Below are 26,099 nucleotides of genomic sequence, written 5' to 3'. Positions count from 1 at the left end.
CTTTTTAGCGCAGGCCAGCCTAAACTGAAGTGGCACAGGAGAGAAAGCAGGAGTGTGTAGCGGAGAGGAGGGAGACCTGCTGCACGCTCCATTGATCATTCAGGTCCATCATGTGTTTTCTGTGTTTCATTAATAACAGGGGCAGGAAAAGAAGCTGAAAAGGAAAGAAAGGAGCTTAGAAGGAATCAGATTCACACACACCACTTTCATTCACTTCGCTATGGGTTCAAACCGTGACGTAAAACTAGTCCTCAAGATTAGGAGATATAACACTTAACCTCTCCATCTACTTTCATTCACTGGGTAATTGGAAATAAAAGAGGGGAAGAAAATGTCATGGAAGTGACACATGGGATATAGGATAATGGGGAGGTGTTTCTTTTAAAAGCACTGGAAAGTCCATCCTTTGGGGGGAAACTGAAGATAGGAGATGTTAAACAATTTCCCCAAGACTCCACAAAGTAGTGATTCCCCAATACTAGTCCCCCAGGTGTTTTGGACTTCACTTCCCATAAGCCTCAGCTGCCTTGGCCAATGATCATGGATTCTGGGATCTGAAGTCCAAAACATCTGGACAACCAGAGTTTGGGAAACACTTCTTTAAAGTTAGAGTGTGAGGGAATGACTTTTTTAAAAAAGAAAAACCAATAGGAGCCTGCAATAAAATGCAGCCATTAGGGTCTCCTGTTCAGTGTTCCAGAACAGCACATATGCTTTCCTCCAAAATATTCCCACCCATCCCCAGCTATGGGATACAGTTTATCCTTCTTGTATAAAGGTCACTTAGTACTTCATGACTTTAGGGTATGCTCAGACCTCACTCGGATGTTTTGGATCCCTTCTTTGTATTTCTGCAATGCTTGACGTTTCTGATATCGTCCCCCTGTGAAGGTTTTGTTAGTTACATGAGGATAGCAGTTAGGGTTCTGTTAGCTGCACAAGGATCTAAATACAGAAAATGGTTCATTATTGATACAGAGCATTATTGGTACAGAACAGGATTCAAATGGACTATTAGAAGGTGAATAATGGTAATTTTGTCAGCGCCAATTGTGTTTAAGTGCAGGCCAAGGTCTTTAGGCACTGCACAGTGTGCCAATCACCATTGGGACCACCTTGACTGGCTTGTGCCAGAGTTTTTGCAGTTTGATCTTTAAATCATCATATCATGTCAGCTTTTCCAGTTGTTTTTATTCAAGCCTGCTGTCACCTGGGATTGCAACATCAACGATGCTTACTTTGTTTTTTAACACCATCGTGAGGTCAGGAGTTTTGTGCTCCAAAACTCTGTCAGTCTGAATTTGGAATCATAGAATCATAGAATAGTAGAATTGGAAGAGACCTCATGGGCCATCTAGTCCAACCCCCCGCTAAGAAGCAGGAAATTGCATTCAAAGCACCCCCGACAGATGGCCATCCAGCCTCTGCTTAAAAGCCTCCAAAGAAGGAGCTTCCACCACTGCCCGGGGGAGAGAGTTCCATTGTTGAACAGCTCTCACAGTGAGGAAGTTCTTCCTGAAGTCCCATAGTAGTTTGATGTGTTCATTTTCTGTAACTTTTTCAGGCTTGTGATCCCACCAGTTCTTTGTCACAGGCAGATGGCATTTGTGGCACAAGTTCCAATGGATTATTATTATTATTATTATCATCATCATCATCATTATTATATGTAGTCATGCATTCAAAAAGGGCTCTGAACAAGTTGCAGAAGCTGCAACTTTTAAACCTGTGACCCTCCAGCTGCTTCAAGACTGAAGCTTCCATCCCTTCTTTGCTGGGGAAGGGCTGAAGGGATTTATAGGTCAAAAACATCTGGGTGGTCATAGTTACCCTGTATTTTCCCACCGATACTCCCAACCTTTCTTGAAACATGAATCAGAGACCCTTCAAGGTGTGCTTTTCACACTGCACATCGCTCATCCAATTAGACCTGTCATCACCTACATGTTTGTGTAAAGTGTTAACCACTAAGAAATAAGGCTAAGCACTCTTCTGTTTTCTTCTTCTAGTGACTACTGGCACAGGACCTGTTTTTAGAATCAGCTTATTTGTTTAAAGTAGACTTGACAAGATCTTTCACTTCATATATCCTTTTTATGACTAGTGTTCTATTAGTTATTTGGTTCTCCCTTTTATCTTGGGTCTTTCCTTAGGATTGTATTTGTATGGTCATTTTAAACAAATCTTGGTATTTCTTTTCAAAATCTTACACAATTTTCCAAAAAAGTAACATAAAAAACAACAACTCACCAAAACAAATTTTAATTTTAAAATGGAGAATTGTTTACAGTATTAAAGGAATCTGATATGTGGAAGAGATTAGGATTACTCCCTGTGTAACTTTAAGAGTGAAAAGTGTTAAGGTAAAGGTAAAGGTTTTCCCCTGACATTAAGTCCAGTCGTGTCCAACTCTGGGGGTTGGTGCTCATTTTCATTTCTAAGCTGAAGAGCCGGCGTTGTCCGTAGACTCCTCCAAGGTCATGTGGCCAGAATGACTACATGGAGTGCCATTACCTTCCAAAGAAGTGGTACCTATTGATCTACTAACATTTGCATGTTTTCGAACTGCTAGGTCGGCAGAAACTGGGGCTAATAATGGGAGTTCACTTCACTCCCCAGATTGGAACCGTTAGCTTTTGGTCAGCAAATTGGGCAGCTCAGCAGTTTAACCCGCTGCATGTTAGGAGGTATAAAAACCAACCTTTTGAACTAGAAATCATAGCTTTGCTGACTCAGTATGATGGTAGTTGTAATAAAATCTATCTTAAGGGTGCAAGGATATGGAAGACTTTCTTCCATTTCAAAAGAAAGGCAGTACTATATATTCATGTATAAGTCCAACTCATGTATAAGTCAAGGGCAGGTTTAGTGGCCAAAATTAGGGATTTTGATAAGACCATATATAAGTCCAGGGACATGCCACGGAGAGGGGGAAGCAGCAGCCAGCTACCCCTAGATGCTGTCACAGTTTTCCCATTCAAAAAGTCCAGAAGAGGAGCCCCAGAGAGTAGAGGGATGCAGTGCCTTTTAAAGGTTCTCCTGGAATGAACTAGGCTCTCACCTTCTGCCACTCTACTCAGAGAAAGGGATAGTTCTTCTTGAACTCCAGTGCCCATCAGGATTTGCCAGTGAGGAATGATTTTTGGTAAGTGTTATGGTACAGTGCTAACCCAGCCACATCGATAGCTAAACTAGGTTTTTGAAGTCGATTTTTTGACTAAAATTTCTAGACTTATACACGAGTATATAAATTCAATGAATACATAAACAGCCAAAGTAGAATACAGAGACCAGTTGTTTGCCTCAATAGTAATTAAGAGTCTAAGATCTGAACACTGAACTCACTGCTTCAGGTCTTGCCTTTATCTTGAACTGACTAGGTGGCTTTGTATCTCTTAGCCTCAGTCCTCCAGTCTGAAATGTGTGGCATAAGAACATAGCTGATAGGGCTATTGTAAAAATCATAACTAGACTATTGTCTGTGAACCCTTTGAACCAGCACTTGAAAGCACTGTGCAGAAAAGCTAAGGATAATCAGACCCTTTGAAATGTTGCAACCAATATACAAAACATGGTACAGCAGGGTAGAAAAAACCTGTAACTCTGCAAATCAAAGCAAGGAAAAAAGTCAGTTTAGGATATTGCTACTCCCAGAATCCCCCAGCCAGCAGGATTTTTCATCCTACTGTCATAGCCATTCTGCTTTGGGGCTTCTGAGAGTTGTAATACAGAAGAGTAACTTTTTGCTTTTCTGCTCCAGGTGCTAATGAACCATAATTTCTATCATCCCTCACTGGCAAACCCTGATGGGCACAGGAGTTCAAAAAAAATGCATAGAGTTCCCCACGCAGTTTGCATTATTGCAAAGATCACATGGAGGAGGAAGCAGCAGCAGCAACAATGGACATGATATGAATGGGTTGCCAAAAGCCATTGTGAGTGCCTGTCTACCTCTTTCCTTCCCAGATTGCCCCACTGGCACCGGCTCAACAACAGCAACAGTCAAGCCTGGACAGACATTCAGTAAAGGCATTTGACTGCAAAAGCACTGGCCGGTTTGCCTGCCATTTAAGCCATATACGCCCTCGCCCTGGGAAGAAGGTGTTCCTGTTTCTTCTTTGGTGCCTTGAGGACCTTATAGGCTCTGGAGATCTGATAACTTCTCTCTTTGCTTTCTCTTTCTCTTTCCTGGCTTGGAGCATTCTTGCGCCTCTTTAATGACTGGGTGGCTCCGAAATGATAGGCGCCAGGCAGACAGGTGTGGCTTCTCCAGCTACACCTGCTGCACTGGTATTACTAGTAAGCAGTGGCAGCAGTATTAATATCCCTGAACAGATTCTTCCAAGGTGCATGAAGGTGGTGGCTGCCTTTCTTGTTTGTCACCCGGAAGCAACCCTGCAAAGAAACTATAATCTAAACATCACTGATCTGAGCTGTGATGACCTGAGGCTTAGATAGGCTTCTGGGCATGGCAAGATTTATAACCTACCATTTCTCCAGGGAGCACAAAGTGGCCTACATGACTTCCTTCCTTCCCACGCTATCCTTCATTTATGAGATATGTCAGGCAGACAGAGAGAGAGAAAAATAGTACCCTAACAAATAGCATGACTAATGGCTTCCACTTCAGTGGGTTAGTGGATATGTTTTGGGTTTTACTCCGAAACTTAAAGAGCTTTTCATGAGGTTCTTCAACCTTTGGACTAAAATCCAGAATAGAAGACAAGACCTGCTTGACAGGGGAGCTACCATGTATCTTCATTCTCATTCTTAGCATTGACAGTACTCATGATTTAGTGGAGACTTGAATGCGAGTATTTCAGTTTCTAATTCCACACACTAAACGTTCCCCATATGTTTCCCATTCATGTTGTAATAAGAAATAATTCTAATGCTAAGAATGCCTGTAAAGGTAAAGGTAAAGGTTTGCCCCTGACGTTAAGTCCAGTCGTGTCCAACTCTGGAGGTTGGTGCTCATCTCCATTTCAAAGCCGAAGAACCGGAGTTGTCTGTAGACATCTCCAAGGTCATGTGGCCCGCATGACTGCATGGAGCACCGTTACCTTCCTGATGGAGCAGTCCCTATTTATCTACTCACATTTGCATATTTTCAAACTGCTAGGTTGGCAGAAGCTGGGGCTAACAGCAGGAGCTCATCCCGCTCCCTGGATTTGAACTGCCAACCTTTCGGTCAGCAAGTTTAGCAGCTCCTCAAAACATGCTTATAAATCTGTACTTTTGGCTGTTGTTGCATCCCCTAAAATGTATACACCATTAATAGGATTACAGATAATAAAGCAATGCCACAAAATTAAAAGAAAAGTGTTAGGAAAGGTTTCTTACTCTACTACATTGACCAAGTGGAAGTTGTACATTGCAATGCAGAGACAACAATCTGAACTCCTTATACAAAATTGTGGTTTAAAATGGAATTTGTAACTCTGATTAAATCATTATTGTAACATTTTATTCTTCAATATAAATGTATATGATGATATATAGCATATGTGTATTAATAGGGAGAACTGGGTTGTAAGGGTTGATCTGTTAGTCATTGTCTAATTCTAAAGAAGAATAACCCCATGTTTAAAAATATACTGCATTTTTTCATGGGTGAGATGTCATGTTCCTCTCTTTTTGTAGTGATGCTTTTCCTTCTTACCATTAGCCTACATGGACCCAGATTTCACTTTCACATAACAAAATACAAACCATGCTGGATGTCTGATGCTCTTGGATCCCTTACTGAAGCTAAGCAAGCCCCTATCTCATTCTAACCTAGAATCATAGAATCATAAAATCCTAGAGTTGGAAGAGAAGCCAGTATGAATGACAAAATCTCTCATAAATGCATGCTGTGTGCTGAAATGAAAGTGCTGAACTCTAGCATAATAATTTAAAAGTTTCAGAAATATGGAGCCAGCACAGTTTAACATTGTGTATTGCTTTCTTTCTGTTTAATTCTTTCAAATGACAAAATTATATGGCTTGAGTCCAAAGAGTCCATTGCACAACTGAAAATTACCGTATTTCCTTGCAAGAGGTTGTTTTCCAGTCAATCCCTTTATTTATTTATTTATTTATTTATTTATTATTTGTTTACAACATTTATACCCCACCCTTCCCACCCAAGGGGACTCAAGGCGGCTTATAAAAATTGGCAAAATTAACGCCTACCATTTTCTTTCCTTCCATTTTCATAATTGTAAATTTTAGCACAGGAAACTTTCATAGAATCATAGAGTGGGAACAGATCTAACAGCAATCCAGTCCAATCACCTGCCAAAAAGCAAGAAAATTACATCCTAATTACAGATGGCCATCAAGCCTCTGCTTAAAAGCTTCTAAAGAAGGAGCCTCCACCACACTCCAAGGCAGAGAGTTCCACTGCTGAACAGCTCTCACAGTGAGGAAGTTCTTCCCTAATGTTCAGGTGGAATCTCCTTTCCTGTAGTTTAAAGCTGTTGTTCCACATCCTAGTCTCCAGGGCAGCAGAAAACAAGCTTGCTCCCTCCACCTATGATTTCCCCTCACATATTTATGGCTATCATGTCTCCTCTCAGCCTTCTCTTCTGCAGGCTAAACATGCCCAGTTCTTTAAGCCACTTTTCATAGGGCTTGTTCTCCAGACCCTTGATCATTTTAGTCACCCTCCTCTGGACTCATTCCAGCTTGTCAACATCTCCCTTCAACTGCAGTGCCCAGAATTGGACACACTATTCCAGGTGAGGTCTGATCAAAGCAGAATAGAGGGGTAGCATGACTTCCCTGGATCATAGACTCTAGTTTAGAATGGAAGAGACCACTTGAGCATCCACAGATTTTGGTATCCATGAGCACTCCTCCAAGTAAATCTGAGCAGATATTAAATGTCCACTGTGATTCATCTACCATGTTTCCCCAAAAATAAGACAGTGTCTTATATTAATTTTTGCTCCCAAAAATGTGCTAGGTCTTATTTTCAGGGGATGTCTTATTTTTCCATGAAGAAGAATTCACATTTATTGTTGAATAAAAAATGAAAATTTATCATATACTTTACAGTAGTTGTCATCACAAACCAGCATAACCAGACAAACTGTGAATCCTTTCAAGAAGTTCTTGTTACTACCATTATTTCCATGTACAACTATCTATGGTACATACATTTAGCAATCCTGCATGCTCTGATGTTGTTTGACGGGCATGCTTCCAAACAAAAACTTTGCTAGGTCTTACTTTTGGGGGAGGCCTTATATTTAGCAATTCAGCAAAACCTCTACTAGGTCTTATTTTCCGGGGATGTCTTATTTTCAGGGAAACAGGGTATAATTTCCATCAACAGAAAAGGAGCAATAAAAGTAATTAGCAGAGTGCATGAGTTGTCTTAATCTCTTTCAAATTATTTAGCTTTTAAATACCAGAGAAAGGTTCTATGGATTTCAACCCCCCTTGTTTATCTCATCTGACTTAATTTGCTCCCAACAATGCAAAATCAGAAGGCTGCGACCCCTATGTCTCTTCACTCCATCCACAACTCACTTGATGAAAAGATAAGGGCTTAGAAATGAAAGCAAAAAAAGTAAAGTAATAAAGAACAGAGACAGGAGTATAAGCCTTCTGAAGATTTTACCCCCCCCCCCCTTTCAAAATTTAACTTTAAGAAAGTACGGAAAAAGTGGGGAAATAGTTTAAGGATTAAGGCTGAGCTCACGTCCTCTCTCTCTCCCACTCCCAATATGTGAAAAATGTACATTGTTTCTATTTCCCATTTTATACCTAAAGTTACTCTGGACCAGCTCTGTCATTAGGTAAAGTGAGATAGCTATCTCAGATATGTGGGATATCATAAAAGGGCAGCAACAAATTGCTACCTATTTACTCTGTTGACTTTTTGTACTGCCAAGGAACAGAAGAGCTGGTTATAGGATTTTCTGCCCCAAAAAATACATTTTGGCTGTCTTTGGGACTATCAACCCTTCATATACAATGACCAGAGGTACTATTTCCATCCCTATGGACATGTGGGATGTCCTTTGCGTGGGGATTTGTAAAAGGCACCATTATGTAATGGGTTGACTAGAAAGACATGTGTCAGGAGCTGATTGGCTAAGTGTGACAGGAGCCAACATTCTGATTGGCTGCTGAGAGAAATGGTTTGAGCATGGCATTTTACCTCAGAGAGCGAAGAGATACTGGCTAGGGAATTAATGGCTGCCGACTCTCTTAATCCTGATCATTTTTAAGGCAATGAGGCATATTTAAAGGCTGTTTGAAAAGAACTGTTTATTCCTTCTGTCTTTGTAAGAAATCAGAGAGACTACTGTATATATTGTTGCTCTGTTTGACCTATTGAACTGAAGTAAAGTTACTGTTACTTGTTTCACAAACCTGAGTGGCACATTATTACACTACAGGGTAAACTTTGGTTCAGACACCGTGGTAAAGCTTCTATTTATTTACATCTACAACCTCCACTGCTAAGAAATGAGAGTGGGTATAAATGTTTGGGTATAAATGTGACAAACAGGAGATAATGTATATTACAGTAATTACCATATGTATTATAATTAGACAAGCCAAGTTGGTTAGAAATGTCTTCCTTTCATCTTCAAAGACACAGAAGACAAACTCATTTGAAAGCACATTCTTGGAAAAGGTAGGCTAACCCAGGACAAAAGTGTACCTCTGGTCCCCAAATCCTTTAAGTAAAGCTATGCTCTCATGAGGCCACAATTCACCTGGTGGCTAGGGCAGACAGGTGGTGGTCAGCAGCTGGGAGCACCAACCTCTTCCTTGTATGGCCATATTGGTCTTCTGGGAAGCTCAAGCTAAGAAGCTTTACAGTCACTAGTCCAAAGCCCAAGATGATTGCTTGCATCTTGAGATAAGCACCTTTGGACTAAATAACCTTCAATTTTGAATGTAATTGGAAAGTCATTCTAGAGGATTACAGCACACCTTGGTCATCCTCACTAAGCAAAATAAGCACCCCGGTGAGCAAAGTTGGTAGCTTTCATATACATAGGATGCATCTCTACTACCCTTTATCACAAAGGGGGTGAGATCCAATCTGTGGTGGCTGATTCACATTAATGTGGCCTTGAACTGCACACTGATTTTTCCCTGAGAATCCAGACCAAAATTGCAACATTGAGCATGTGTAAGCAGTTGGCCTAGTTCTATGATGAAACCAGGTGCAAGGTGCTACAAAATTCTTTTTCATACTGATATTTAAGACTAACATGGCTATGCTATTGAAAATTCCAGGTCTGAGATCCTCACTAGGCTATGAGATTCACTGGGCAACTTCAGGGCAGTCATTCATTCAGCCTGACTTACTGCACAGGATTGTTGTAAGGATAATGAAGAATGGAGGAGAGCTGTGTACAATGCCTTGAGCTCATTGGAAGAAGCACAGAATATGTATATAGTTAATAGATACATTAAGGTAAAGGTAAAAGTTTCCCTTGACATTAAGTCTAGTCGTGTCCGACTCTGGAGATTGGTGCTTATCTCCATTTCTAAGCCAAAGACCCGGCATTGTCTGTAGACACCTCCTAGGTCATGTGGCCAGCATGACTGCATGGAGCGCCATTACTTTCCCGCAGAAGCGGTACCTATTGATCTACTCACATTTGCATGTTTTCGAACTGCTCGTTGGTAGAAGCTGGGGCTAATAGCGGGAACTCACTCTGCTCCCCAGATTCGAACCAGCAATCTTTTGGTCAGCAAGTTCAGCAGTTCAGTGGTTTAATCCACTGTACCACCGGGGGCTTCTATAGATACATTAATATTACCTAATTTTGTATGCTTAATATAACCCTGTTGCTATTTCTCTTACCTTTATCTATCAATACAGGTAGATATATTCCTGACTTTATCTGCTTCTGTAGATATTTTTCCCAGTGGCATTCTCTTTGAAGAACAGAATGAGGCCTATACATTTGGGATTTCCCAATTTGCTGTTCTACTATTCTTGTCTCTAACTTTGACCATAAAAGCTATGGCTGGATTTACACTGCTTTATCCCAGGATCTGATCCCAGATTATCTGGCAGTGTAAACTGATATAATCCAGTTCAAAGAAGATAATTTGGGATTTGGATCCTGTGATATAAGGTAGTGTAGATTCAGCTTTAGACCCCTTCCACACAGCTGTATAAAATACCACATTATCAAATCGCAAACTGGGTTATATGGCAGCGTGGACTCAGATAAACCAGTTCAAAGCAGATATTGTGGATTATCTGACTTGATATTCTGGGTTATATAGCTGTGTGGAAGGATCCAAAATAAAGGTAAAGGTTTTCCTGACATCAAGTCCAGTCGTGTCCGACTCTGGGGTTTGGTGCTCATCTCCATTTCTAAGCCGAAGAGTTCATGTTGTCCATAGTCACCTCCAAGGTCATGTGGCCAGCATGACTGCATCAAGCGCTGTTACCTTCCCACCAAAGTGGTACCTATTGATCTACTCACATTTGCACGTTTTTGTACTGCTAGATTAGCAAAAGCTGGGGCAACGAAAAGGGCTCACCCTGCTCCCCAGATTTGAACCAGTGACCTTTCAGCCAGCAAGTTCAGCAGCTCAGTGGTTTAATCCGCTGTGCCATGGCGGGCTCCAGAAGGGCCCAAAGTCTGCTGAAATTGACCACATACAGTGAGAATCAACACCCAGGCCAAGGATTTCTTAGGACCTCTTCATGAGGCCAGGAATAGAATCTGTCGTATTTCAAAATGTCACCCTGCCAAAATATGCAATTTTTCTAATTAAATTGCTCAGTCTAAGGAAAGCAACACTACTGCTTTGTGGCAGCAAAAGGACAAAACTGGGAGGTGGGGGATCTGCAATTCTAAGCACATTTATGCTTAGAAACACGCACACACCAAAGTCAATCCAGCTAGTGCACTTCACATCACAGCCTTATTTGAAAATGAGTTCCCATTGATTTTAAGGATGTTGATCTTAGAGCCAATCTTTGCAACACCCGACCTATGAAGTACCTGATTTCCTGTGGCTACTCCCCAGTCTCCTGAAGTAATGTCTCATTGCATGCTACTTATGGCCTCTCCCAATGACAAGGAGGTTTTTTTTTCCTCACCAATGACACAATTTATCTTGGAACACCCAGCAGTGACCTCAAAATTTCCTTGTGTCACTCGGAGCTTCTATGGAAGAAACAGTTCCTGGTACACATTATAAAGAAATATGTGTGTCAGTCTGGTGCAGCCTATTTGGCTGCCTACTTGCAGCTGAGAGTTGTGAAAGCCAAAAGTTAATATGAAGAGAAGCAGCTGCCAGAAGGATCGAGTATGGACCAATTCTCAAGCAGCCCAGTCTAGGGGTGGAAAGGAGATCCTTTGAGTTGCATTTCTTTGTGGAACTGCAGTAGGACTTCACTTTGGCAAAGGTTAGGGTGCAAGACCGCCTCCCCAAAAGTAGAAAAACCATGAATCATTTTTAATGTTAGAACATATTTCCAGTTTTGCCAAATATTGACCATAGAATTGCGCTGGAGGACCAACAGATCCCTATAGAAATGTTCTCTCTAGGAATATCTCCTCCAACATGACTCTTTTGGTAGAGGTTGACCATAGATTGTGCAGAAGGATATGGAGATGAGCATAGAAAACATATTAATCAAATCCACAAAAGTTAAACTTGCAGGACTGACTATATAAATTTTCTCTCTTCTAAGGAAAAGAAGGGATGAAGTGCTTCTCCCCTTGGAAAGCTGTACATTTCCAAAACTGGTGATACATTTCAATAAGGGGAAAACTGCATACAAAATCCAAGCATATGTTGAAAAAGCATGTATTACTACTCAAAATGTGTATATTGTAGGGAAAGAAGACAAACATGCTCAAAATGGGGAAAGGCACACTGGACTGTGTACTTGAAAAGTAAATTTCTAGGCTGTGTACAAAACAAAAGGGAAGGAAACATATATTGCAACAGAGTACTTATGGAAAAAAGATTTAAAACGGTTGGAAAATGTGTTTCTTGAATGCTGAGAAATCCTTTTGAGACAAATAGTACGCTTTGCCATTGAAAACCTATTCTTCACAAAAATTTGTATGCAGTTGATATGTATAGACAACAACATTATCTGAGCAGAAAATATCATTTTCTGTGCAGGGTTTAATAGCAAGAATGAAGGAAACTTCCATATGCTGGCAAACCATTTAAGGCAGTGGTTCTCAACCTATGAGTCCCCAGGTGTTTTGGCCTACAACTTTCAGAAATCCCAGCCAGTTTACCAGATGTTAGGATTTCTGGAAGTTGAAGTCCAAAACATCTGGGGACCCACAAGTTGAGAACCACTCATTTAAAGGAAGGTTGACCAACTGCTTGTCAAACTGTAGTTCCCATCAACCCTTGTTGCTGTTTATGTTGGTTAAGGGTGCTGGGAACTGCAATCCAATGACAAATTGAGGGCCACAAATTGTCATTCTGATCTAGGCTTTGATGCAGGAGTCATTCCCAGTCTTGTTTGCAGATGGCAGATACTGAATATGAGATCTTCTGCATGCAAACTCCATTTCTGCTCTTAGAGACACTTAAGATTGTGGAGATATGGAGAACACAATGCCCTTCTGCTGAGCCACCCCTTTGCGCCCCCAACCTACTTCCAATGAACACCTCCAGAGAAGTCCCATTGAAGCCAATAGAACTTGTACTCCACTAAGAGTACCACTGAAGCCTTAATGCTTTGTGAGATTTGGGGAAACTAATCAACTGCAGAATGGGGGGAATTGATCAAACCTGCGTCCACAACCTATTCCCACATTTATTCTTGGCATCACTTTGGCACTAATTTTTAAGGAGATCTTAACTTTTTTTTAATAGTATGGATGTTATCAGGTGAACATTTACCTGCCAGTGGGCTACGTTCAGTGCAGTGTGAGTTGCTTCACAATAAACATGTCCATTTTTTTAAAAAAAGAAAACCATCTTAAATTTAAAATGAAAGCCCTGATATGACTGGCACAATGAGCTAGCCCTTTTCATTGCAGTCCAGAAACCCACAATGCTTTTTCTGCTTATGTCGATGGTGTGTGGAAGGAGAAACAGATGGTACTTTGGCTCACAAACCCTTTTGTCCACCCCCAAATACAAGCTTGGCATTGGTTTTACATAGGGGGGTGCAATTATTATTATTATTATTATTATTATTATTATTATTATTATTATTATTATTATTCCCCACTTTATCTCTTCCGAAGGAAATTCAAAGCAGCTTAACATAAAAGCATTACAATTTGGAATATATTGGAAGGCCAAGGAAATGAAACAAACACCAACAACTGAAGGAAAAGAAAAGATTCACAGTAAACATTGGGTTAGGGCAGTAGTTCTCAACCTGTGGGTCCCCAGATGTTTTGTCCTTTAAGTCCCAGAAATCCTAACAGCTGGTAAACTGGCTGGGATTTCCTTGAGTTGTGGCCAAAACACCTGGGGACCCACAGGTTGAGAACCACTGGGTTAGGAGGATGGAAGGTGAGATGGTCAAAAACACCTTCTTTGAATGAAGTTCTGTGGGTACATCTGCACTACAGAATGAACACAGTTTGTCATCACTTTAACTGCCATGGCTCAATACTATGGAATCTTGGGAGTTGTAGCTTTATAGTCTTTCGCCTTCTCTGACAAAGAGAATGAGTGCCTCACCAAACTTGTTTTAGCAAGCCTTGCAAATACTGGTTTATAACACCATGCAACATGGTTTTTGTTCCTGGGTTATAAATGTCATTTCCTGTTTGGTTTTATCATGAAAACATGGAAAAGGTTTCTCAAACTTCAAAACATTTTAGGTACAGTACATTTTGCTCTAGTTCTTCAATGGAGAACTAATTCAACATAGCCTTCGGCAGTCACAAAAATGAAGTTTCTTGAGTATAACAACTACTTTCAAAGTAAGTATCCCACAATTAAAGAAGAAATAATACTTTCAAACTAGAAACAGTTTTTTTTTCAAATTTGTTACGTGGTGTTATCGGCAAATGTTTGATTTTTATAACTACACTGTGGAAAAATTTCTCAGGCAGAAAAGCCCTGGTGTAGAGTATCCTCTCAGAGAACTTTATGGTCAAAGTTGTTGTTGATGAAATCCTGCTTTCCTCTCCTAAAGGAGATTAGAGTTACATGTCGAATTAAGGCCGTTTGACCTCACTTTAACTGCCATGGCTCAATGTGATGGAATTGTGGGAGTGATCGTTTGAGGAAGCCCCAGTATTCTTGGGGAGAGAAGGCTTAAGATCTTGTCAAACAACATCTCTTAGGATTCCATAGCATTGAGCCAGGGTGGTGACAGTGGTGTCGAGATGCATTAATCCAACAGTGTAGATACACTCACAGACTTCATTCTATGTTCATGAAATCTCCCACTCTCCTGGTCCAAGTGGAGTAAACTATATTATATTCAACAGCAAGGAGCCCTCAAAGTGGCTAAGGTGAGTCAAAGTGGCATTTCATAAACATACTGTATTTACTAAAATCTCATGCTCACCTTTTTTTGGGGGGGGGGAGGGGAGCTAAATTACCTTGCCAATATTGGGGTGCGCATTAGCCAGATTTTGTTCATTTTCATGATTCCTTCCTTTCTATTGAAATTGCTGCATTTGGATGTTCCTGTGTAGATTTGTCCACAGCTGCATCGTATATGGTAAGACTCCTGCAGAAGTGAGAGGATCCCTCTTGTCCTTTGCTGAATGTAGCATTTGTTAGATTTTCTTAGTGAGTCTATAGATAGTTCGTAGGTTGTGTTTCTTCATCAGCTTCCCTATGCAGTCAGTGATTCCCTTGATGTATGTTAAGAACACTGTCCCTCTGGGTGGATCTTTGTCTTTCCTCTCATGACTTGTTCTTGGTCTTGCAGCTCTTCTGATGTCTGTGGTGGAGTATCCATTGGCCTGTAGAGCTCAGTTTAGGTGGTTCAGTTCATCTTGGAGGAGGTGGGGTTCACACGTTCTTTTTGCATGGTCTGCTAGGGCTTTAATTGTGCTTCTTTTTTTTTACTTGGGTGATGGTTGGAGTTTTGATGTAGGTATCTAGCCATGTGTGTAGGTTTTCTGTAAACTGTGTGGCCCAATTGTTGATTGGCTTTGTGGATGACTAGAACATCTAGAAATGCCAGTTTTCCTTCATTTTCTTTTTTCACAGTGAATTGAATGTTTGGGTGGATGCTGTTGAGGTGGTCCAGGAACTTGTTTAGTTCTTCTTCTACATGTCTCCAAATGGTGAAGGTGTCATTCACATATCTGAACCAGATGGTGGGCTTTTTTGGTGCTATTTCTAGGGCTTGTTTCTCAAAGTGCTCCATGTAGAAATTTGCTATGGCTGGGCTGAAAGGGCTCCCCATGGCTACTCCATCTTTCTGTTCATAGAATTGATTATCCCACTGGAAGTAGCTTGTGGTGAGGCAATGATGAAACAGGACTGTGATGTCTTTTGGGAAATTCTGGTTCATTAGTGTGATGATGTCTGCTTTCGGGATCTTGGTAAATAGAGACACCACATCAAAGCTGATCAGTATGTCCTTGGTGCTGAGCTTGAGGTTGCTGATTTTTCTATGAAGTGGGCTGAGTCCTGGATGTAGTGCATAGTGAGTGAGTCCAATATGGGTTTGTAGCTATGAGACCAAAGGGCCAGCTAACACCTCCCAACAAAGGATTCCCCCAGGCAGGAAGAAGCCAGGCTTTGAAGCTGCAAGGACATTCATATCCCTGATTACTGGTTGTTGAGTTTGGTTATATATGATGTTTTTATACTTTGTAGTTTTTAATTGTTTTAATCAGATAGTTTATGTTATTATTTGTTATTGTGTTTTTAATTATTCTGTAACTTTGGTTGTATGTTGGGCTTGGTCACCCCAAGTCCCTTCGAGGAGATGGTGGCAGGATATAAAAATAAATATTTACTATAATTATTCTTATCAATGCTAATCAAGGTGACCAATTGTCACATTCACACTTGTAGACAAGAGTTCTTTCTCCCACTGTGGGTCTTGTTCAGATATATAAACCGCACTTGTCTAGTTTCCGGCAGACCTCACAACCTCTGAGGATGCCTGCCATAGATGTGGGTGAAACGTTAGGAGATAATGCTTCTGGAACAATACAGACACCCCTTAATTTTGCAATGAGTTTTGAAACATGTTTTGCATCTACGAGGACTCGAAGATTTTTTTCACAACTACTACGGTCGAGCCAGGCGCCCCCCATTCAGTATCTTTGCATTTTATTTTATTTTTTGCCTAAGGGAGTATCTTGCATTTGTCCCTGTTGAACTTCATTTTGTTAGTTTCAGCCCATCTCTCTAATCTGTTAAGATCATTTTGAATTCTGCTCCTAGACTGCTATCCCTCCCAATCTGGTGTAGTCTGCAAACATGATGATCATGCAGACTTGTTGTCTATAAACTTGATGATCAAGGTGACCATTTTCCACATTCACACTGGCCTCAAGCAGACAGGAGTTGTTTCTCCCACCCTGGACCTTCCACAGATATATAAATGCCACTTACCTAGTTTCTGAGGCCCCCAGTGGTGCAGCGGATTAAACTGCTGAGCAGCAGAACTTACTGACTGAAAGCTCAGCAGTTCGAATCCAGAGAACTGAATGAGCTCCCACTGTTAACCTTAGCTTCTGCCAACCTAGCAGTTTGAAAACATGCAAATATGAGTAGATCAACAGGTACTTACTTACTTAGGTGGTCCCTCGTAGACCGATTATGATGGTCCTCCAAGAGTAGTGTCTTGGCAGTGGAAACCTATTATTGATCCGCATGTTCTCCTGCAGTGAAGACATTGGTTTCTAGGTGGATGGTGATTCTGGTCAGGGTTGGCTTGATGCACCTTCCTCTTGGCACGTTTCTCCCTTAAGCCTTCCATTCATGCCTCTTCGAATTCTGCAGCATTGCTGGTCACAGCTGATCTCCAGTTAGAGCACTCAAGGGCCAGGGCTTCCCAGTTCTCAGTGTCTATGCCACCGTTTTTAAGGTTGGTTTTAAGCCCATCCTTAAATCTCTTTTCCTGTCCATCAACATTCTGTTTCCTGTTCTTGAGTTGGGAGTATAGTAACTGCTTTGGGAGAAGGTGATAAGGCATTCAGACAATGTGGCCAGTCCAGCGGAGTTGATGGCGTAGGAGCATCACATCAATGCTGGTGGTCTTTGCTTCTTCCAGCATGCTGACATTTGTCCACCAGTCTTCCCAAGAGATTTGCAGGATTTTTCTGAGGCAATGTTGATTGAATCGCTCCAGGAGTTGAGTGTGACAGTGGTTTAATAAACATGATTTTTGGGGGAAATCATGTTTACAGACATATAGCAGGGTTGGGAGGAGAATGGCTTTATAAACAATCACTTTGGTGTCCCTACGGATGTGCTGATCCTCAAACACTCTGTGTTTCATTTGGAAAAATGCTGCACTCGCAGAGCTCAGGCGGTGTTGTATTTCAATGTCAATGTTGACTTTTGTGGAAAGGTGGCTGCCAAGGTAGTGGAAATGATCAACATTTTCTAATGTTACACCATTAAGCTGTATCCCTGGCCTTGCAGAGGGATTGGCTGGTGCCTGTTGGAAGAGCACTTTGGTTTTCTCCATGTTCAATAAGAATCTGAGCTTCTCGTATGCTTCTGCAAAGGTGTTTAGAGTGGCTTGTTGATCTTCTTCTGAATGTGCACAGACGACGTTATCATCAGCATATTAGAGTTCTATAACAGATATTGTGACCTTGATTTTGGCTTTCAGTCTGCTGAGGTTAAATAGCTTGCCATCTGTCCTAGAGATGAATTCCACTCCGGTGGGAAGTTTCCCATCAACAAGATGAAGTATCATAGCGATGAAGATAGAAAATAAGGTTGGGGTGATAAAACATGGCTCTTCCAGCAGGCCTTTGATAATTGATCTAGTAAGATTGACCAAGTTGTCTTCCACTAATAGTACCGTATGAACTCCTCTCCTAGCACCTTTGATGGCTATGACACTTTGGATAACCACTCCCCCCGATGATATCGACATAACTAGCACTTTAGCCCAGTTTCCTACAGATCTTATCCATGATTTTATCATGATGTATTGTATGTGCTTTTATAACTTGTTTTATTGTTGTTTGATTTGTTTTACTGCTTGTTTTTATATTGTCATGACCGGGCTTGGCCCCCTGTAAGCCGCCACGAGTCCCTTCGGGGAGATGGGGCGGGGTATAAGAATAAAATTATTATTAAAAATTATTATAGATGTGGGCGAAGCGGCAGGAGAGAATGCTTCTGCAACATGGCCATACAGGCGCGGAAAACTCGCAGCAACTTTAGAAACGAAACGCAGGCACCCCCAAATGCTGTAATGCATGTTATGCATCCATGGCACATCCGTAGTGGCTGTAATGCATGCGTGCTTCTTATGCTTGCCACTTCTGGGGTAACTAACTAACGCATTCGTTTTGCGCCTCAGGAGCGACAGGAGAAAGGAGGCTGGTGTTGCGTCGTGTTTTGGGCCGGTCCGTCCGTCCTGAGCCCCCCTTTTGGGGCCCCGCCCGCCCGCCTGTGTGCGGCTCCTCCTCCTCTTGGCTGCTCGGCGCTTGTCGGCCTCCCCCTTGGCGGGGCCCCGGTCTCCGTCTGCTCGGGACAAGAGCCGCCTGGCATTGGCGAGCGGGGCTGGCGAGGGGCGAGGAGCGGGCCCCGAGGAGGCTCCGTCGGCCGGCATGAGCAAGGAGGGCTGAGCCGCAGTGAGACTCCCGGCGGTGCCCGCTTGGCAGCCTGGCCGCGAGCCGAGGCAGAGAGCCACGTCCCTCGAAGCCTGGCTGCCCCAGGACTTGGAGGAGAAGGAGAAAGAAGAAGCCGAGGCAGCGCTGAGCGGGAGACCTGGGCGAGGACGAGCCTTTGGGAGGAGGACGAAGGAGCAGAGGGAGCCCCCGAAGACGCCGAGCCTGGAGAGGAGGAGGAGCAGGAGGAGGCGAAGGAGGAAGAGGAGGAAGAGGCGAGCGGGAGAAGGGGCACCGGCACAGCCATGCCTCCTCTGCCCGGGATCCCGACCCGACTTTGGCGACCCAGGACTCTCGCTTCGCTCCTGATGCTCTTGGTGGGCGAACTGAGCCTCTGCCGCGCAGGTAAGCGCCACGCCGGACCCGCGCCTTGGCTCTGGGGGTCGGGCGCGCTTGGGGAAGGGCTCGCTTCCAAGCAAGAAACTCCCGCGAAAGCGAGCCCCTGAAGGCGCATCAGGGCTCCGTGGCTTCTGTCCTCCTCATCTGGGCTTCCAACTGGGGTTTTGTATGGAATCCCACTCTGTAACACGATGTTCCTTTCCTGGGCTTGTCAATGGCGTTTCCTGACTGGTTCTCTCCCAAAAACAGGGGACGAAGTGTATTAAAGTGCCCAAACTTTGGCTCCTTCCACACAGTTGTATAAAATCCACATTGCACTGGATTGTATGGCAGAGTGGATTCAGAAAACCCAGTTCAAAGCAGATATTGTGGGATTTTCTGCCTTGGTATTCTGGGTTATATGGCTATGTGGAAGGGCTCACAGTTCAAAGCAGAGATTGTGGATGATCTGCCTTGATATACTGAGCTTTATGGCTGTGTGGAAGGACCCTCAGATAACTCAGTTCAAAGCAGATATTGTGGATGATCTGCCTTGATATTCTGGGTTATATGGCTGTGTGGAAGGACCCTCAGATAACTCAGTTCAAAGCAGATATTGTGGATGATCTTATCTGAAAAACTGAGTGTGAAAGGACTCTCAGGGCCCTTCCACACAGCCCTATATCTCAGAATATCAAAGCAGAAAATCCCACATTATCTGAGTGTGGATTCAGATAACCCAGTTCAAAGCAAATATTGTGAGAAAGGACCCTCAGATAACTCAGTTCAAAGCAGATATTGTGGATGATCTGCCTTGATATTCTAGGTTGTATTGTTGTGTGGAAGGACTTTTGTTTTCCCCGGACTTCCAGCAGCACCTTTTGCTCTAGTTTTTCAAAGAGGGCCCTTCCACACAACCATATAACCCAGAATATTAAGGCAAATCATCCACACTATCTGATTTGAACTGGGTTGTCTGAGCCCACTCTACCATATAACCCAGTTCAAAGCAGATAATGTGGGATTTTCTACAGCTGTGTGGATGGGGCCCCTAGTCAAGTGTAGACGGGGTCTTGGGTTGAGAAGGAGATGGTTGAGAAGAGGAAAGAAAGAAAGAAAGTTCTCTCCTTTCTTCTCTCCCCCTCCTTCTTTTAACCTCCCCTTTCTTCCCAATTTGGGAAACTTTTCACCCTGGACTCCCAGGGTGATGGTCAAGCTTCCTATGTTACCTACTTGCTTAATGTTACGGGATCATGCACATTCTAGTTTTGCAAAATCTTTAGCTCTTTTGCCCAGGAGTGGCTCCCTAAACGACCATTCCTCTGATTCCATAGCATTGAAAGTTGCTTCAAACTGTCTCAATACTACAGTCATGGCCCTTCCACACAGCCATATAACCCAGAATATCAAGGCAGATAATCTACATTATCTGCTTTGAATTGGGTTATCTGAGTCCACACTGCCATATAACCCAGTTCAAAGCAGATGATGTGGGATTTTATTCAACTGTGTGGAAGGGGCTTCTGATGTAGCCTTGGTGTGAGGGTTGAAAGGAAGGCTTTGCCTTTAAAAAGATGTTATTACGGGGTCATTAGGAACAGAGGGCAGATGGTTTACAAAGGGATTCCTGAATGTGAAACAGGAGTCAGTGCTTAGAGTATGTTGCTATCAAATGTGGCGAAGAAGCGGAGGTCTCTGAAGCCCAGGCTCATTTTTTCCTTCCTTAAGTAGTCAAGGGTTGGGGAGGAGGCGAAAAGAGGGGAAGGTTCGATGGATTTGCAGGGAAGCCAAGCCTTCTCCTTACAGCTTCCTTCAGGGAGATGGTAGTGGGATACAAGAATAAAGTTGTTGTTGTCATTATTATTATTATTATTATTATTATTATTATTATTATTATTATTATTATTATTATATTGTAAGATGGTGTGCAACTTGCTTGGGAAGAAGTCCCCCAATGTGTGCTGATGCATCTCAGACGTGTTTGCCAGGGAATAAATTCCAACTGGGACTGATTTTTGAATGAATGTCCATCCAACCATCAGACTGTTGTTGATTATAGGCAGTCCCCAAAGGTTGTATAGGTTTGTTCCTAAGTTGAATGTGTATGTAAGCTTATACTTTAACACCCCTGTGGAGTTTGTTTTGCTGTCTGTGTCCCTGTTCAGAAGATCTCACCTCACTTTCTGTCCCTGTGAGAACTGGATTTTCAGACGTTTGGCTTGTTGTGGAAACAAGGACTGGTGATAAAGCTTCAGTGGAGAGGAGACACTTTGCCCCCATGATAACCCTCCCAGGAGGCAGTCACTACAGAATTCTGGGGTTTGTAGATTAGGGAGGAGCCAGTCTGCAGGAGGCAGTCACAGCATTGAAAGTGGATTGAAGTGAATTAATGCTCAAGTGTGATGAGCCCTCTGGAGTGAATTTCTCCTCCGGGGGATAGATTCCTTTTAGGGACTGCCTGGATACTTTTTTAAAAAAGAAAAAGAAAAAAGGACCTGATATCAAAGGCTCTGCTATATCCAGCGTAATGTGACTTGAGACCGGTTTGCTTTTACAAAGCAGAAAAAAGTTGTCATGAAAAAGGGGTGTAACTTTCCCAGTAATTGCATGTTCATCCCCAAATGCCTGTTGCAAAAACCTGCTGAAATGTTCACAATTGTTCACATCTTGAATGGATGTTGCGCATTAGTTGTCCAAGGGTGCATCTAGAATTAATGCAGTTTGACACCACTTTCACTGGCTCAATGCTATCTTTAACCTTGTCTGCCAAAGTCTGCTGGTGCCTCATCAAACTACAGATGGGAGCTCCCGATGGCTCAATGGGTTAAACCCTTGTGCTGACAGGACTGGTGATCGAAAGGTCAGCGGTTTGAATCTGGGGAGCGGGGTGAGCTCCCATCTGTCAGCTCCAGCTTCCCATGGAGGAACATGAGAAAAGCCTCACATAGGATGGTAAAACATCCGGGCGTCCCCTGGCAACATCCTTGCAGATGGCCAATTCTCTCACACCAGAAGCAACTTGCAGTTTCTCAAGTTACTCCTGACACACTTATATACACACACACAAAAAACCAAAGTACAGATATCATGATCCCATAGCATTGACCCATGGCATATTAAGTGTTGCCAAACTGCATTAATTCTACAGTACAGATGCATCCCTGATCAAAGTGTTGTTTTTATAAGGGTGGGAAGGGATCAGACCTGGCCTAGGTTCCTCCCAAACAAGGAAAATGGGTTGGGATGACAGAGTGGCATCTGAATTTTGAATAGCTGGCCTTTATTAGAGCAAATGCTCTCCTTCAGATTATGCTAGTGTCGTATGAATTGTCCATAGTGTTAGTATTTTATAGTATGATCTCCTAACCATGGTTTCACTTACTCATGCTCCAAATAAATGGATCTTACCTCCAAATAGTTTGTGGGCCTCGGTAGGTCCTCCAGTGCAATTCTGTGATATGTTTCCAGCCCAATTATAGTCAAAATACAGGGTTCCCTATTATTAATGGTTTCAGGTTTTTGAGGGAATGTCTTGGAAGGTATTTTCCATGTAATACAAGGGTTGTGCTATAGTAAATTGTGGTTCTGATGCACTTTTCTCCCTTACAAGAAAGACCTCTTGGATCTGCTACTGTTTCAGCAAAGATAGGGCTATGAACTGGAACAGAAATATACATCTCATACCCATTTAACTGAGAGTTAAGTCCTGTTGACCTCAGTGAGGCTGAACAACTCAGTAGGCATGCAGAGGGTTGCTCTGTAGGGAAATGTGCTGTTTTGTTGGTGAGGCCTGCTAGTTACAGAGTTTCCTTCCCTGACATAGATTTGGGACTGAGCTGATGCCATAGTCTGTGGCAGCAAAGAGGTGAATGGAGGCCATCTGCCTAAGCAATTTATTTTAGAAATACGGTCCATTGAGCTTCACAGACATACTTTTTGTGGTACATTTAAGAAAACTCTCTGCGTGTAAATGTGTGTGTGTTGCAGAAACATCAAACTGTGCAGTAATTGGCTTATTCCACACATACACACACACACACACACAAAATGTACACTTTAGGATGGAGCATGAAAGCTTTCCAATTGCCAAAGCTGGGTCTTAGAATTTAAGAGAAAACAATACAGTATCTGCTAGAGTTTGTGTGTGTGTGTATCTTGTAGATCCTTTAAGATATCTGAACTGTTTTTGCAAAAGTACAAAGATTGTTGGCTTTATAAGAATCGAGGAGATTAATTTGGAGGGGATTGAAAGAAAATTTCATGGAAGACAAATCCTTACTTTAGGGCAGTGTCCTTATTTTGTGGCCCCCAGCCTATACCCCTGTAGCCACCTTGCATAGCTGTGAGGACCAGGAATTACTTTTTCCGCTGAATTTTTGCAGAGTAAACTTGTAGTAGCTTTGAGAATGACAGAAAGAAGTTGGCAACCCAAGCTTTTGTAGTCTGCCAGTGCTTATACCACACACCTTGTCTCTCTCAAAGGTGCTATAAAATCCTTTTGCATACTGATCCAGACTAGCACAGCTATGTATTTGAATTTGTCAGTGCTAAGAGCTAATCATCATCATCATCATCATCATCATCATTCGAAAATACATCACACAGTTCTAAACGCTTGGGAAGTGTTCAACTTGTGATTTTGTGATACAAAATCCAGCATATCTTTGTTTGCTGTCTCATACTATGCCGTTGTGTCAATAATAATAATAAAACTTTATTTATATACCGCTCCATCTCCTCAAGAGGACTTGGGGTGGTTTCTGACATGAACAAAAAAAACACATTTAATTGTCAAAAAACACCATACAACAAAGTTAAACATAGTAAACATAATAAACAACGTCATAAGACAGAACCAAAACAATTATGTTAAAAACAGATGTAAAATTACAAATCCAAATATACTCCATCAAGGGTTCAAATACCAGTAAACAGGACTTCAAGATAGCTTGCTATACTGTATTGGCTTGACGCTTTATAGCTATATTCTTCATCCTTGTTTAGTATCTTTTTCTGTCAACAGCAAATACGAGATCTCTGCCAGAAGGAAAGGTTTAAAGTTCCTAACTTCCCAGACTCCTCTCCTTCCAACCTATTTAATCTCTAACATGAATATGCACCTTTATATGCTCCTGTTTATTTCTGGCTCTCTTGATCATCCTTTAATAACAGATCTCTTTTGGGTGGCCCTTTCAGTGCAAAGCCGAACCTTTTATGACAAGGTATCTAAAGATGATTTGGGTGAAAGCTGATGATGGGTCGGCGTGTTCCTAGCTGCTGATAGCAACTATGTATGTTGTATTCAGTAAATACACTGAGTGCATTGTTTTTAGCTTGCTCTCTGCTCTGGTTCCAGAGAGCTCACTTGTAATTAACTAGAATCAAATTATAATTTGCTCCGAGTCTGGGGGTTTAAAGATGTATTTTGAAGTTGCAGTTAATGACAGGGGAGTTGAGGGCCATGGTGAACAGAGGGCATTGTTTAAAGGGATTGTGGAATGTGAAATAGGAGTCAGTGCTTGAAGGACTTCTCAGAGTACATTTATAGATATGCTTTCCCATAAAATTAAAGAGGACTGAGCTGAAGAAGCGGAGTTCTCTGAAGCCGAAACTCTGTTTTGCATTCCTTAAGTATTCAAAACATCTGTCGGAATCAAGGAAGGCTTGTGTGTGTGACAAAAAATATGTCAAGACCCCAATTTGAAGTAGGATTTGGCCTCTGAAGAATTAATATTGCCTCGAATAGGAAGATTTGGGGATAGATAATGATGGGAAATGAAGACAAGCGAGGATGTTCGGGAGCTGAGAGTATGAGCAAGTTGTTAGCTGCCCCTGCTGGTACCTCCGGCACAGAGCTGCATTTGAATCTTATTGACGTTCACTTTTGCTAGCTGAGCAAATGATAACCCTGTTCAGGCTTCCATTCTTTTATTTAATAAGCACGCTCACTGGAAGTACTGCTTGATGTTCAGGTATGGGGCTCCATACTGTGGGAATGATGGGATGAGTGATGGTAATAATCACTCCATCTCTAAGAATTGCCTTTTAATTTCAGGCCCCTGGCTCCCCACAATTGCTCCAAAGCTTGACTTAAATTATATTCACCCCCATGCTGCAGTATACAGTTTGGCTTATGCTTTTAATTTTTCACTGTCTTTTCCAACAGTTAACAAAGTTTTTGCTTTGGAACAGGGCAGATTTAAGGTGATTGCATAATAGTAAAGGTTAAACTCTTTAATGTACTGTTTTGATTTTAACTTTTTCCTGTACTATGACCTTTTCTCATCAGAGCTTGAAAAAATTCCATTTTTGAAGCGCCACTCCCACAATCTCAAGTGGGGATTTTTTTTTAGGATGTATGGATCAAAAATAACTTTGTTTCCATATCTTTTCAACTGCAGCTTCCACCACACTCAACCATTAGGACTATAGATGGACAAAATGGGACTTGTAGTCCAACATATATGGAAGGCATTTGCTTCTGGAGGTGCTCTGTATGACAGCATCTATATCTAATAATAATAATAATAATAATAATAATAATAGCAACATTATTTTTCTACCCCACCTCTATCTTCCCAGGGGGACTCGGAGTGGCTTACATGTGGACGAGCCCGGTCAATATCATGGAATACAATCAAATTAAAATAAATACACAGTATCATAAAACAGAATAAAACACCAATAATAATAACAACATAGCAGTTGTGATTGAATAAAAACAACCTCGAACCAACAACCAATGAGCCTGTAATAAAGTCCATTTCTAGGCATGGATGGGCAGGCTGGCACAACTCACTTTGAAAATAGGGCTAATGGATAAAGTCCATAAGTCGAATGAGTAGGGGTGAGCAATGTAAGATGGGGAATACTAATATCTTTGGGTGGAGAACAATAGTAAAGTGCAAGGATAGATTTCAAGTCCTAATTGGAACCAGATTATTTAGGGGATTGTCTAGTCAATTGCTCAGCAGAACATCCATGTTTTTAGTTCTTTATGGAAGATGGACAGGGTGGGTTCCAGAGCTGGGGGCTCAC

At 42.0% G+C, this 26,099-nt stretch overlaps 1 protein-coding gene across 2 annotated transcripts in view; it reads left to right on the top strand.

Moving 5' to 3' along the window:
* The first annotated feature begins 18,440 nt into the window (after window positions 1-18,440).
* Window positions 18,441-26,099, top strand: part of unc5b (unc-5 netrin receptor B) — a 250,678-nt gene continuing 243,019 nt past the window's right edge. The window contains exon 1 of one of the 2 annotated variants that reach the window (XM_016992178.2): window positions 18,441-19,088. In XM_016992178.2, coding sequence (XP_016847667.2) covers window positions 18,989-19,088 — 100 coding nt within the window. In that variant the 5' untranslated portion in view covers window positions 18,441-18,988. The remainder of the gene's footprint in view (window positions 19,089-26,099) is intronic. The other variant, XM_062976259.1, reaches the window with a different exon arrangement.

The sequence above is a fragment of the Anolis carolinensis genome, chromosome 3, assembly GCF_035594765.1.
Source record: "Anolis carolinensis isolate JA03-04 chromosome 3, rAnoCar3.1.pri, whole genome shotgun sequence".
Taxonomy (NCBI): Eukaryota; Metazoa; Chordata; class Lepidosauria; order Squamata; family Dactyloidae; genus Anolis; species Anolis carolinensis.
The sequence above is the reverse complement of the archived record's forward strand: the minus strand, read 5'-3'. Positions and strand labels throughout refer to the sequence as shown.